The sequence below is a fragment of the Populus euphratica genome, unplaced genomic scaffold, assembly GCF_000495115.2.
Source record: "Populus euphratica unplaced genomic scaffold, PopEup_1.0 scaffold527.1, whole genome shotgun sequence".
NCBI classification, from domain to species: domain Eukaryota; kingdom Viridiplantae; phylum Streptophyta; class Magnoliopsida; order Malpighiales; family Salicaceae; genus Populus; species Populus euphratica.
The window spans coordinates 77,321-89,155 of record NW_011500401.1 but is presented as its reverse complement, the minus strand read 5'-3'; the positions used below and the strand labels follow the sequence as shown (position 1 = coordinate 89,155).

General features: G+C 31.0%; 1 protein-coding gene across 1 annotated transcript; it reads left to right on the top strand.

Annotated features, from left to right (window-relative positions):
• Positions 1-6,885: 6,885 nt before the first annotated feature.
• Positions 6,886-11,552, top strand: LOC105114427 (serine/threonine-protein kinase SRK2I-like). Its single transcript, XM_011010967.1, has 9 exons — positions 6,886-7,338; positions 7,731-7,805; positions 7,907-8,008; positions 8,114-8,167; positions 8,275-8,367; positions 8,889-8,981; positions 10,385-10,489; positions 10,582-10,680; positions 10,834-11,552. The coding sequence occupies exons 1-9, from the start codon at positions 7,162-7,164 to the stop codon at positions 11,122-11,124; spliced, it is 1,089 nt and encodes a 362-aa protein (XP_011009269.1). The 5' UTR covers positions 6,886-7,161; the 3' UTR covers positions 11,125-11,552.
• Positions 11,553-11,835: the final 283 nt, after the last annotated feature.

The following is an 11,835-nucleotide window of genomic DNA, read 5'->3' as shown; positions in this document are numbered from 1 at the left end:
GACTAGAGCTCTAAAGCCTAAGAGGGTAGGAACCTTAAACTATAAAGAAATAGGTAGAGAAAAATTTGTATTCAATAATTAGATGAAAAAATAAGAGACCAATTATTTATATAAAAGATAAAACTGACTTAACAAAAAGAATCTAAAGCTTAATAAGAACCTAAATTACAATCCAAAATTAACTAGAATTATAATTCAAATAGCAAAAATAGCATCTTTTAGGTCTAACTTGAGAGTTTTTTTGGATCTTGACTAATTATCCAGTTAGTCCCTTATAGAATTGGGTTTGTAGAATCATTTAGAAAAATTTAAGCTTGGTCCTACTATTAGATCTATAATTATAGTTGTTTTTATCAGATTTAGCATATAAAAAATTGATAATTGTTTGAAGATTTTGTCTTGTCTATCTTGTCCATAAATTTATTTGCAACAAACTTCATATCCCCTCTATATATAAAAGACTTGGCCTTAAGTCCATACAAAAATCTAAATATAAATACTCATCATCATAATAAAGATAAATATTAGAAACATTGAAGGTCTTGGAAATATTCATACTATCTAGTAGATTAATAATATAAGCATTGCTATTAATATTCTTTATGATAGTGGAAGGACCATATTTATTCTGCTGTAGCTTACTATACAAGCCTACTAGAAATCTCTATTTACACAAAAACTTGACTACCTTATATATTTCCTTAAATATCTATACCATGTCAATGTCTATTGGTAGCCTTTTTATATTTAGCATTGGTTTTCAATAATTTTGCCTTACATCATTCAATGTAACTTACGTATTAATAACCATCTTATCAGTAACAATGTTATATCCAAACTCTTTTAAACTAGTACAAGATCAAGTAAACACATTATTCTTTTGAAGGTGGGAGAAAATATTAAACAAAATGGATTATTATTATTATTATTAAAATCAAACTTCAAGTTTGAAACTCATTTATCAATAACCATCTTATCAGCAGCAATATTATATCCAAACCCTTTTGAACTAGTATAAGATCTAGTACATGTTTTATTCTTTTAAAGGTTAGAGAAAAGATAAAACAAAATGGATTAATAATAATAATAATTTATTTTGTTTTGAGACTCATGTAATTAACCTCTTTTGATTAACTTAAAAAAAAAGAGATATCAAAAGAATTGATTGTCAAGTTGTATGAGTTAGGAAACTCTCAAGTATGGTTATAAGAAAAGGAATTTACTTGCCTATTTTGATGGAGGAGAATAGGTCATTCAATAGGGAGATTCTGAAATTGCAGAGGCTTGGTTTGACCAAGTTGTAAAGTATTGGAAATATGTTATAATGCTTACTCCTATAAATTATATTGAAATTGGTTGAACCTCAAATGGTGATTTATGAATGATATTATGCTTAATACTATTAAAAAAGTGCACAATCCTACTATTTTAGCTCGTCATAATAAATGCTCTAAATTAATTTTTCAAATGTTTGATTCAATGGCTATTTCTCCATTGACTTGTGGATATGTTGTACTATTAAACTTAATGATAAACCATACATCCTTAATGATATTCATAAAAAAAATAACTAAGAAACTTGTTGTCTTAATCAAAAGTGATAGTCTTCAGCACCCCATACAAATGAACTGCATCTTAAATGAAAAGTCAAGTAAATATAGAATCATCATTTGTGTTTTTAAAAAAGATAAAATGCATTATTTTTTAGAATCTATCAAATACAACAAATAAAAAAATCTAATATGTTATTAAAAGATTAAGGCAGCTAAACATCTAAAAAGGGGTGAATTGGTTGTTTCACTAAATTTTATAATTAATACAAGTCTCTTAAAGTAAATACAATAACCAATAATATAATTAAAGTAGTTATAGTAAAGATTTAAAGGAGATAATTCACAAACTCATTTTCACTGTGATTTGACAAGCCTACATTCACACCTTAATTACTAAACTATACTCGAGTATTATATTCCTAAACCCGTCCAAGCTTTATAGTGTAATTATCACTTGATGAATCCACACCATGTTTTTTACACCACTTGAATAAATCCTTTATTCAAGATCTTCTTACTTGAAGACATGTCATATTTAAGATATTTCTCTTGGTAAAAATATCTCACCAATACCAATAGTTTTTACTCTTAATGGTTTACAAGGATGATATTTTTTTTTGACATTAAACTCTCTCAATATAGTGTATAATACAATTTAAGTTCAAATATTTCTATAAATCACTAGATCACACTTATAAGATTTAAATATATTTAAATGTAGTGAGAATGATATTGAATATTCTTTGTGCTAGAATATAAATGTTTAATAGCTCAAATTATAGTATGATTAAAGATTGATGATTTTGTACTAGTTTTAATCTTATAATAGCTTATATATCATATGTGTTTGGATTCTCTTGTTAATTTTGCAAATATACAAGTTATATATATAAAAGAAAAACTAGTTGTTTTAGTCGTTACTATTCTTTTGATAACTAAAATGGTCGACCAGTTAAAATTGATCAACCCAACCAATCAATCAGTTCCAACAAAATTCTCAGGTGTTCATTATTGAGAAATAAGCGACTTACCAGTTCATTTGATAGTCCTAAATGGTTGACCTGTTTATGCAAAATTTTAGATTTGTAATTTTACAATAATAAGTATAACCCTTAATCCAAATGTTAGATTGGGCCGAACTTTTTTTAAAATATGCCAAAAACTTTTTTTTTATATAGGGTTAAATTTTGTAGTGATTTGTAATTTTACAATAATAAGTATAACCTTTAATCCAAATGTTAGATTGGGCCGGACTTTTTTTAAAATATGCCAAATTTTTTTTTTTATATAGGGTTAACTTTTGTATGTTTTAGGAAGGCCTTGCAATAAAGCTCAAAAGCTACTTCACATGAATTGCATTATTTTTTTAGTTTGTTTTGAATTTTTTTCTAATTTTATTTAGAACTTTTATGTTATTTTTCAACATTATTTATGATATTTTACATAGTATAAATATGATTATTTAACTTGTATTTATATTTTTTTAGGAAAGAATTGGTTTATTTCAGAATAATATCGTGTATGTATGCTATATTGTTCACACTTTAGATTTTTCATTAAACTATTCTTCAACTTAGATCAACTGTTTTTATGGCATTCTTTCTATACTTCTAGTTTGTCATTCTTTGTAATTGTAAGGTTGAGGTTTTTCATCAATAACTCTAGTTTCTTAATTTAGGTAACCATCAAGTCATGCTTTTATTCATATGATTTTAGCTTTCTTGAGTTATTTTCTATCTTAATTATAGATTCTAAGATTCTTAATCTTCAAGTTCGCATCAATAAATAAATCACTTCAATCTAGTATCACTCAACTTTTCACTAAAAAAAAATGCCACATATCTTTTCTTTCAAGATAATACATCTCCAATTCCTACATCATAAACATCATATTTGACCTTAAATAGTTTGTCAAAACCCAAAAAGGCCAGAATTGAAGAAGTGTTCAATTTCTAGATCATACTAAAACTCTTTTATACCTCTTCTTCCTAATCAAACTTTTTTTTTTCCACACATTTTGTAATTGATGCAACTATGTTGTTGAAGTTTATATGAATTACCGATAAAAGGTATTCAATCCATAAAAACTATTCACCTCAATAACTATTTTATGAATGTACCAATCTTTAACAACCCTAATCTTCTCCTCATCAATATGCATATCATCTAAACTAATAATAAAGACTAAAAAAAGTAGTTTATCAATCATAAAACTTTATTTCTTCAGGTTCATGTATATTTTATTTTCCAACAAAATTTCTAGCATTTTTTTTAGATGTCTTACATTAGTTTCATATTCACTATAAATCAAAGTATCATGAAAAAAAAAACTAAAAACTTATTTACGGAGTCACATAAAACCTAATTCATCAATCTTATAAACAAATTCAATTCGTTAGAAAATCATAAAGGTATAACCTGATTTTTAAATTTATTTATAAAATAATTACTCGTACAATCCTTTATATTTTTTGAAGGTTGTCTTTCACTCACTCCCTAGTCAAATTTAGATTTAACGGTATCCACATTTTAAAGCCTAGTCAAATTTAGATTTAACGGTATCCATTTTTTTAATTTTTTTTTAATAAAAATCAATGCCCCTTCTAACTGATTAAGCATGCCATCTAATCAGAAATTGAAAACCTATAACCCATATAATTATTTTTATTGATGGAGTGATTGTCAATATACATATACTAATTACCATCTTTTTTTAAGGTCACCAAGGTTGAAACTGCACAAAGATTGATGTTATCTTAAATCCACCATTTTCTCAATAACTCATGTATCTTTTTTTTCCCCCACTATTTCATCATTTTTAGAACTCATTTGATAATATAATAGATTTAAAAAACTAGCTCTTAACACCGAATTGATTTAATGTTAAATGTCTCTCATCAATAATGATCCATTTTGCAACTCATCAAGTATAATCTCTTCAAAATCAACAAGCAAAGGTTTAATCATGTTAGGAATGTTTGCTTCTTTTTTTTTAAGGTTTAATCATGTTAGGAATGTTTGCTTTTTTTCATCCATTAATGCCTTCATAATTAATGCATTCACAATTAATCCACTAACCTATCCAGTCTTGTGTACATCTACTTGTATCTCATGTTCTAAATTGATTATGGTTGGAAAACCTTTCCCTCTATTTTATAAGCTTGGATTTTAGGTTTCGCTTCGAAAAAAAAAGGGTATAATTTACAAAGTGTTTAGCATTTACATGATATTACCAAAGTATACTAAACATCAAACTATATGAATCTATATTTGAAATATCACAATAAACATTATCTTTATACTTTTCAATGAAAAAGAATATTTTAAAGCATTAGGTCACCTTTACTTCCCATATCCTCTTTGCAATCCCCGCTTGCACTTCTTATTAGCCATGCTAGACATTCCAAAGTATTTAACTATTATTGTTTTCTCCAAATTATCTATCTTCTGTAATTAGACTCTTTGTGTTGTCTTTTAAATCCTTATAATGTTCTCAATAACTTTCACTTTTGCATTATGAGGTAAGTTATTACTACTATCTACGTATATTAAAAAAACCAACTTGTTCATATATCATTTCACACAACATATAATGTGGAAAATATTGATATTTTTTTAACAATATGTATTCAATATTTTAGTAAAAATAACATATCAACTATTGTTTATATAGGGGTTAAAACTGACTAACCAAAAAAATTTAAAATCAATTAGGAAAAGTAATTAAAATCCAAAATTATGTAAAAAAAATTAAATAACAAATACAACATCTTTTGTGTCTAATTTGAGTGTTTTCTAGTCCTTAACTAATTATAAGCACTTAGCTCCCTATACGGTTAAAGTTTTAGAATCACCTAGTAAAAAAATTTAAACCTGCACCAACACTTTATCTTAACTATCTAGTTCATAAATATATTTACAATATTTATCTAAATAATATTTATAAAATTGACATCATAATTAACAATCTCTAAAGTCAAGTGTTCATTTTTTTTTTCCTAGCATCATTGAATTCAAATTATTTTGTAATTATAACCATAAATTGTTTCTTGATATTTACGTAGCGGGGAGTTTTTATATAAATGAGAGGTTATGCTGAAAGCTGCATATAAGTTTATCATGAATAAAAAATAGTATTTGGTCCCCATAACAAAAGGCATAAGGTAGTGAGGAAATGGGAAAAAAAAATAAGAAATCAAAGTACCATATGCATCGTGTCACTTTAATCATACCATAAGATAAACTATAAAGAACATTCAGGGCAGCGTACTCCACCACACATCACATGCCCATTTCCTTAATTTATTCGACCAAATTAATAAATCCTTCAGACTTCAGAAACTTTCCTTTATTCCAAAGCCTCAATTCATGAACAGACCATCCCCACTTGTCCAAGATCATCAGAATACCCATCTTCATCGCCATCCCCTCCATTTATTTATTTATTTATTTATTTACCACTATTATTATTATTATAATTATCATGGGCTACACCTACCCCGTCCTTCTTTCTCAATTTTTTTTAATAGCGAAACAATCACTATTTTGTATTTTATTCAAGAAAAAATAAATTATTGTACACTTCTTTTTAACATCTTATTTAGCAATGAATGACCCGTGCAGAATTAAATCGTATAGAACTCAGTTGTAGCATTTATTTGGGCTGTGGCTTTTCATGAATTTTTTTTTTTATTTTTTTTAATGAAGATGCGAAGTTGCTATCATATATCTATTACTGGAAGCCTTAGCACCAATGATTGGAAGTCTTTTTTTTTTTGGAAGGTTTTTGCGTTTTAATATGTTGATTTTAAAATAAATTTTTAAGAATAAAAAAATATTATTTTGAAAAGAAATATTACACTCCCAGATATATATTTTAAAATAAAAAATAATTTAAAAAAGAACCCATCACACAGTATTAAAAGCAGAACACAAACATGAGCTTATTAGCTATTTGTAAAACAACACTTACTTGATCACGTAAAACTTAATTAGATCATTCAGCGTAATTATTACCTGTCAATTCCACCATTACATGTGAGCGAGGAAGCCTTGGTGCCATCTAACCTCCTCGGACATTTTCATTGGATATTTTCAAGTCCTTCCAAAAACCAAATAAACTCCATCTATCAAGTGATCACGTGCAATTCACGTGATGGGTGCAAATCCAAAAACAAGGGCATTTAAGTCATTTAAAACACAGAAGAAGACAACAAAAGGAGTGGTCTAGTAATAGACAAACCAGTAAAGACAGCACAAAACCAGCAACCAGAGAGGAGAAAACCACTTCTGCCAACTGTGCAAATATGATTAAAAAAAATAAAATTACTAAAGAAAACCGAAACCACAAAACTGCGTCGTTTTCCTCCCTCTTTTGTCTTGTCTCATCCTCTCCCTTCTCTTCTTCGTTATATAAATTTTTTAAAAATATCATCATTTCTGTTATAAAAAAGAAAGTCTTCTCTCTGTCTAATCTATTGGCCTCCGCTCCGATCATCACAAAAAAATATCTTTCAGTGGCCCGGTTCAGAAACGGTTTCGTTTTAGGGTAACCTTGGTGTAAATGCGTGATAAGCAGGAGTGGTGAGGGACAAAACGGGGAAGACAAATGCATAGATCGGAGATGACAGTAGGACCGGGAATGGACATGCCGATCATGCATGATAGTGATCGGTACGATTTAGTGAGAGATATCGGGGCGGGTAATTTCGGTGTAGCTCGGCTGATGAGAGATAAAGTTACTAAAGAACTTGTTGCTGTTAAATACATAGAAAGAGGCGATAAGGTCCGTATTTGTTTTTGTTTTTATAAAAGAAGGATTGGTTTTTATTATTTTTATTTATTTTCTATTGTGAACTGATGATTGGTTTGATTGATTTGTCACGTTTATTAATGGAGGTTGCTAAATTTAGATAGTTTCTGAATTTAATGTTGTTGGTTCATTTATGGATTTATTTCTGATTACATGATATTCTATTTCTATCTATCTATCTATCTATGATTATTATTATTATTAAAAGATAAAGAGGAGATATAAATATACTATTTTAGCTTTTTGAAGTATTATTTCTCACTGAATTTATTTATTTTTTGTTTATTAAAATTAAATATTGAGGGGAGAATGATTAGATTATGGAATTCCTGAAGTTTTTCTGATGGGGTATTATTGTGTTATAGGTTGATGAAAATGTTCAGAGAGAAATAATAAATCATAGGTCATTGAGGCACCCCAATATTGTGAGGTTTAAAGAGGTTAGTTTACTTGTTTCTTTATTATTATTACGAGATTGTTAGTGTTTTAAAGGGATGTTGGTTTAAGCTATATGTATGCATTGATATAAATCTAACTCCAGGTGATTTTAACACCGACCCATTTGGCAATTGTAATGGAATATGCAGCTGGAGGAGAGCTTTTTGATCGAATTTGCAAGAGTGGGCGATTCAGCGAGGATGAGGTTCCTATACAATTATCTTTGGACCTTTTTTTATGTTTCCTTTCTTCGGCAGTGTAATGGTTGCATTTTTTTTCTATGGTTTCTTGACTCTGGTTTCTGTTTCAGGCACGGTTCTTCTTTCAACAACTTATATCTGGAGTCAGCTATTGTCATGCCATGGTACTTGTTCCTTTTTTTTTTTTGTCTTTTTATAATTTCTCGAGGTGATAGAAACTGAAATTTTAGATTATTTGTTTGGCTTTTTAATAACGTGTTTCTTGATGAAGCAAGTATGTCACCGTGACTTGAAGTTGGAGAACACATTGTTGGATGATAGTCCTGCTCCTCGTTTGAAGATTTGTGATTTTGGGTACTCCAAGGTAAATGTTATCTTTCACTTGCCTTTTCTCTTTTCATATGGCAGAGCGTCTGGCCTGTACTTGTATATTTACCAAAATTTCAGACCTTAATATATTTTGATTAAGAATGTTCTGGTGCATAAGATCAAGTCTTAGGATTATCCTACTTTAGTGGTGCTTCCATGTTGAGTACACGATTCTTTTGAAAGGCTGTCCTCTAGAGGCAGATGATCTGGATCTTTACATTATGGATGACAATCAGTTCTCTTCTTACTTATATTTCATGTAACATGCCTTTCTGCCTGGAAGTTGCTTTCACTGTGTTAAACTGGAATTGAATAATCTTTAGCTTTTCAAATTTGTGTTGTGGTAAAACCCCTAAGCTGCCCTTGCTTTAGTTATTTTTTTCAATTTTTTTCTTGTTTGTGAACCATAATTGTTTGTTGTGCTGTAGCACTTCATGATTGTCATTCACTATCCAAAGGCTTTAGCATTACTAATTATTGTTTCTACCTTACATATACATACGGGTGCTCTCTTAGTCTTTAATGATTCACTCTCAACCGAAGTCAACTGTGGGAACTCCTGCATACATTGCTCCAGAAGTTTTGTTGAGGCAAGAATATGATGGCAAGGTAATTATGTGTTGTCAATTAGAATATTATTATTACATCCTACCAACATCATCTTATGCACTTGGGCTTTGTGTTTATTCTAAGTCCTAGCTTACAAAATATGCTAGGATAATTTGGCTGAACCCAGATTAGAGGTTCTTACTGTACCGAGTGCTATTTTTATTCTTTTGTTTCAAGTGATTGGCAATTAGTCACCATTTGGTAGTATTGCGGTTTGGGTGTTTTTTTTTTAAATCTAAAAATGAACCAAATTAATGTTTTTTTATGTGCTTTTCGATTGTTTCAATATGAGGATGTCAAAACCATAAAAAAACATCTAAATTTTTTTTAACCAAATCGATTCCTTTTCAGATGAAAAGAATTCTGAAAAGCTCTCTCAATCAACTGCATTACCAAACACACACTTAGTTGTGTTTGGTGGAAAAATGAAATTTGGTGGAAAAATGAAATTTGGAAATTAAGAGATTTAGGCCTCTCTACATTGTCCTTGTTATTGTGTACTTTAACCAAATTTGGAAGTTTTGCTTTGCATCCCCCTTTTCTGGCAATGCCTGCAGCTCTTGAAGGATTTTGGTATGCTCTACTTCATTTAGTTTGCTCTTTTTTAGTTTTTCATCTGGTGTTTGGTTACACAATAAGGTATTCCAATTTTCAACGGATTTGATTCTGTTCTGCTTGGATGACACTGAAATTCATTAGTTGCCAGCAGGTTGTTTTATTTAGCAACTAACAAGTAGCAAAAGCTGGTTGGAAGTTTTCATCACCAGACATGGCATGTGCATGCGTTCTTTCTTTAAACTGCAATGAGTATTTAAGCTTTTTTGTAGGTTTAGCCTTGGTGCGAAGCACGCAGTGCAAGTGCACGTAGATATAGCAAAACACATTTTCAAGGTGCAACATTATTTCTAAGAATAATATTTAAACCAAAGAATAGAAATAAAAAAATAAATAAAGAAAAGAAAAAGAAGGTGCAATTAGTCCATTAGCTAGTGGAAGCGCCTTGTCTATGGTAATAAGTGTTGAAGTAAAGGTTGATCAAAGGTCAAAAACCATAAATTTATATGTAATTTAATTAGAGATGAGAAAGCTGATTTCAATGCCTTGGGCTTTAACTTGAGTTGTGCTTTCTGCATCTTGATTTTGCCTTAGGTGAACATGTGTTGATTTGAGGGGAAACACAATTTTCCCATGGTGCTCTATGCTTTTAGCCTTAAGCCTGTGTAGGCATGCTTGTACTCTCTCTCTCTCTGTCCACCTTTCAACTCCCCTCTCTCTTCTTTTCTAATCATATCCTATGTGGCTGTTAGAAGTACTAGTTGATGTATGCTTCACATGTGCACATACATGTGTTCCAGCTGCATTTATGTTTAACAGGTGGATATTTTGTTGCTCTGCAATGCCAGGTTGCAGATGTGTGGTCATGTGGTGTAACCTTATTTGTGATGCTGGTTGGATCATATCCCTTCGAGGACCCTGCTGAGCCTAAAGACTTCCGGAAGACAATACAGGTACATGCTAATGGATCCTGCTATTACTCACTAAACTCTTAATTCTTATGCAATTTATTTTTATGATTTTTTTTTTGGTTGGATATGTGCAGAGAGTTATTAATGTGCAGTATTCTATTCCAGACTCCATTGTGATAACCCCAGAGTGTCGCCACCTGATTTCAAGGATTTTTGATGCCGATCCTGCAACTGTGAGTACTTTCTCTCCCTTTTCTTTTTGTTGGATACTTCAAATTGCTTTAAAATCATGCAAATTATGATATAGATGATGCACTCAACCTGTAGCACTTGAGTTTGTGTGATCTTCTGGTGATCCTCCTGCCTTTTCTGTTTGCATGCAACAGAGGATTACCATCCCTGAAATCAGGAATCATGAGTGGTTTCTGAAGAATCTTCCCGCTGACCTAATGGATGAAAAAACTATGGGCAGCCAGTTTGAAGAGCCTGATCAGCCCATGCAGAGCGTTGATGCAATCATGCAGATAGTTTACGAGGCCACTGTACCAACAGTTGGAGCCCATGGTCTTAATCGATGTATGATGGACAATCTAGACATGGATGATGACATGGACGATCTAGATTCTGAATCCGAGCTTGATATTGACAGCAGTGGGGAGATAGTTTATGCATTGTAATCTGATCATCATGAGTTGCACTCTCAGCATGCTTGGTAAGATGATGTTCATGGAGCAAATGGATGCATGGAGTTCAAAAGCCTAGGTAATGTGTTGTAGAATATTGTAGGTGTAGAATAGGCAACATGGGAAAGTTCAATGCATGCTACTTGACATTTCATGTTCACATTGTAAGCTTTCGTACCTTCGTGCGTGGAGGGATTTGATCTTATTCATGCAGGGTGGGAATCTGGTAAAAATTCTGGATGTCAGGGGATCTCCACCCTCTGCCATCCTATCGAAATAGTCTGTTCATCACATTTTTCAGTTTTGCGTCTGTCCCATGTGTTTTTGTTTTTTTGTGCTATGGCACATTATCTGCTTGTATACTCTATATGAAGGCGGCGCCGGAAATTTATATATTTTTGGCATCATTTTTCCTGTCTTAATATAAACCCGTCCCTGCCGTAGTGCGTGTACAGAGTAGTTTGACCTAGATCCTCTATCTTGCATAGGGGGGCTCCTGCATGCAGTCGTGGGATCCCATTGTTCTTTGCCCTCACTGATTTCGCCCTAAAAGTCAATCCATAGGAAATTTTCTAATTTGAAGTGTCAAGCTCTCCCTGTACCTTTGATGTAACAGTATTACTCAGAGTGAATGATACTTTCACCGTATAAACAACAGAATACAGGAAATTGCAGCTTTTCTCTTCTTTTACTTGGGGCAATCGC

What these genes read in the sequence shown, in the direction of transcription:
- LOC105114427 (XM_011010967.1), top strand. Translation starts at nt 7,162, where the DNA reads ATGCATAGATCGGAGATGACAGTAGGACCGGGAATGGACATGCCGATC. An exon ending in ACATAGAAAGAGGCGATAAG is followed by an intron (nt 7,339 to 7,730) that starts GTCCGTATTTGT and finishes ATTGTGTTATAG; the next exon opens with GTTGATGAAAATGTTCAGAG. An exon ending in GTGATTTTGGGTACTCCAAG is followed by an intron (nt 8,368 to 8,888) that starts GTAAATGTTATC and finishes GTGCTCTCTTAG; the next exon opens with TCTTTAATGATTCACTCTCA.